This window comes from Myotis brandtii, unplaced genomic scaffold (genome assembly GCF_000412655.1).
Source record: "Myotis brandtii unplaced genomic scaffold, ASM41265v1 scaffold2054, whole genome shotgun sequence".
NCBI lineage: Eukaryota > Metazoa > Chordata > Mammalia > Chiroptera > Vespertilionidae > Myotis > Myotis brandtii.
Window position 1 is genome coordinate 37,327 of NW_005357665.1, and position 1,589 is coordinate 38,915.

Consider the following 1,589-nt stretch of genomic DNA (forward strand, 5'->3'; position numbering starts at 1 on the left):
GTCGTCCTCGGCCCCGTCCTCCTCGTCAGGGCTCAGGAAGGCCAGCTCGTTCTCGTAGCAGAAGGAGCTGGTGCCGGGCAGCAGGAACTTGTTCTCCGCCAGGTCCCTGGCGCTGCAGCGGGGTGTGGCGGGCACCTCGTAGGTCTTGTGGAAGCGCGAGTAGTCGATCTTGTACTGGTTCTTCTCCTCAAAGAGGACGGGCTCGAAGCGGTGGCCCCAGAGGATCTCGCTGGCCAGGTAGGAGCTACGGGCCTGCGTGGTCATGGCCGTGGCCTCCACCATGCCCTCCAGGATCACCACGATCTCGAAGTCGTCCGCCTCCAGGTCCTGCCGGCTGATGCCGAACAGCGGGCTGGCCTCGTCGATCTCGTGCAGGATGGTGATGGGCGACACCAGGAAGATGCGGTCCAGGCCCTTGTCAAAGCCCACGTCCATGTCCAGCTGGTCCAGCGGGAGGTACTCGCCCTCCTGCGTGACCCGGGGCTTGATGAGCTGGGCCCGCACGTGGGCCTCCACAATGTGGCTCTTGCGCAGATTTCCCACGCGCCACATGAGGCAGAGCCGGCCGTCCCGCAGCGCCACCACCGCATGGTGGCTGAACAGCAGCGTCTGCGCCCGCTTCTTGGGCCGGGCCATCTTGGCCATGATGGCGCCGATCATGAAGGAGTCGATGATGCAGCCCACGATGGACTGTGCCACCACCATGAAGACGGCCACAGGGCACTCCTCGGTCACACAGCGCAGCCCGTAGCCGATGGTGGTCTGTGTCTCGATGGAGAAGAGGAAGGCGGCCATGAAGCCGTGGACTTGCAGCACGCAGGGCGGGCGGCCGCCGGCCTCCGCTGGCTCCAGGTCACCGTGCGCCACGGCGATGACCCAGAAGATGATGCCGAAGAGCAGCCAGGAGGCGAGGAAGGCCAGCGAGAAGAGCAGCAGCATGTAGCGCCAGCGGATGTCCACGCAGGTGGTGAACATGTCAGCCAGGTAGCGCTGTGACTTCTCGTCCATGTTGGCAAACTCGATGTTGCACTGGCCATTCTTCTTGACGAATCGGTTCCGGCACCTGCGCCGCGTGTGCACCTTGCCGTTGCCGAAGCCATTGGTGCCCGACATTGTGACCAGGTGCAGCCCGTCCTCCGACAATGACACGATGCTGTAGGGGGTGGCCCGGCCAGCTGCGGTCATCCCGGGCGGGGGGAGGTCCTGGCTCCTCGCCCCACGCCGGCTCCCAGAGGGGCGGCTCCTGCAACAGAGGGGACAGCGGACGTTCCACACAGGCCCAGGAACCAACCTCCTCCCCCCCGCCCCATCTCGGTCCCCAGGCGTTGCTGGACCCCGCCCGAGCTGGCACATGCAAGGCGCTCACGGTGCTCACTGCCTGTGTGAGCCGCTCCTCACACACAGGGAGGGCAGGCCACACGCTCAGCAGATGCTCCCAGTCATCCAGTCAACAGCCCCAGGAGCAGCTGCTCCCTCTGATGGAGATTCAGAGGCTGCGTGGCCTCCCCGAAGCCACGCAGCCCATAAGCAGGAGAGCTGAGGTTCAAACCACTCTTATCTAACGCAGGGCTTCCCGTCATGGGGCCCAG

At 65.3% G+C, this 1,589-nt stretch overlaps 1 protein-coding gene across 1 annotated transcript in view; it reads right to left on the reverse strand.

The window, feature by feature from the left end:
- The window catches only part of LOC102251496 (ATP-sensitive inward rectifier potassium channel 12), a gene marked incomplete at its 3' end in the record, with an annotated part of 6,671 nt that continues 5,082 nt past the window's right edge, over positions 1 to 1,589 (reverse strand). The window contains exon 2 of the mRNA XM_005865319.2: positions 1 to 1,243. Coding sequence (XP_005865381.1) covers positions 1 to 1,185 — 1,185 coding nt within the window. The remainder of the gene's footprint in view (positions 1,244 to 1,589) is intronic.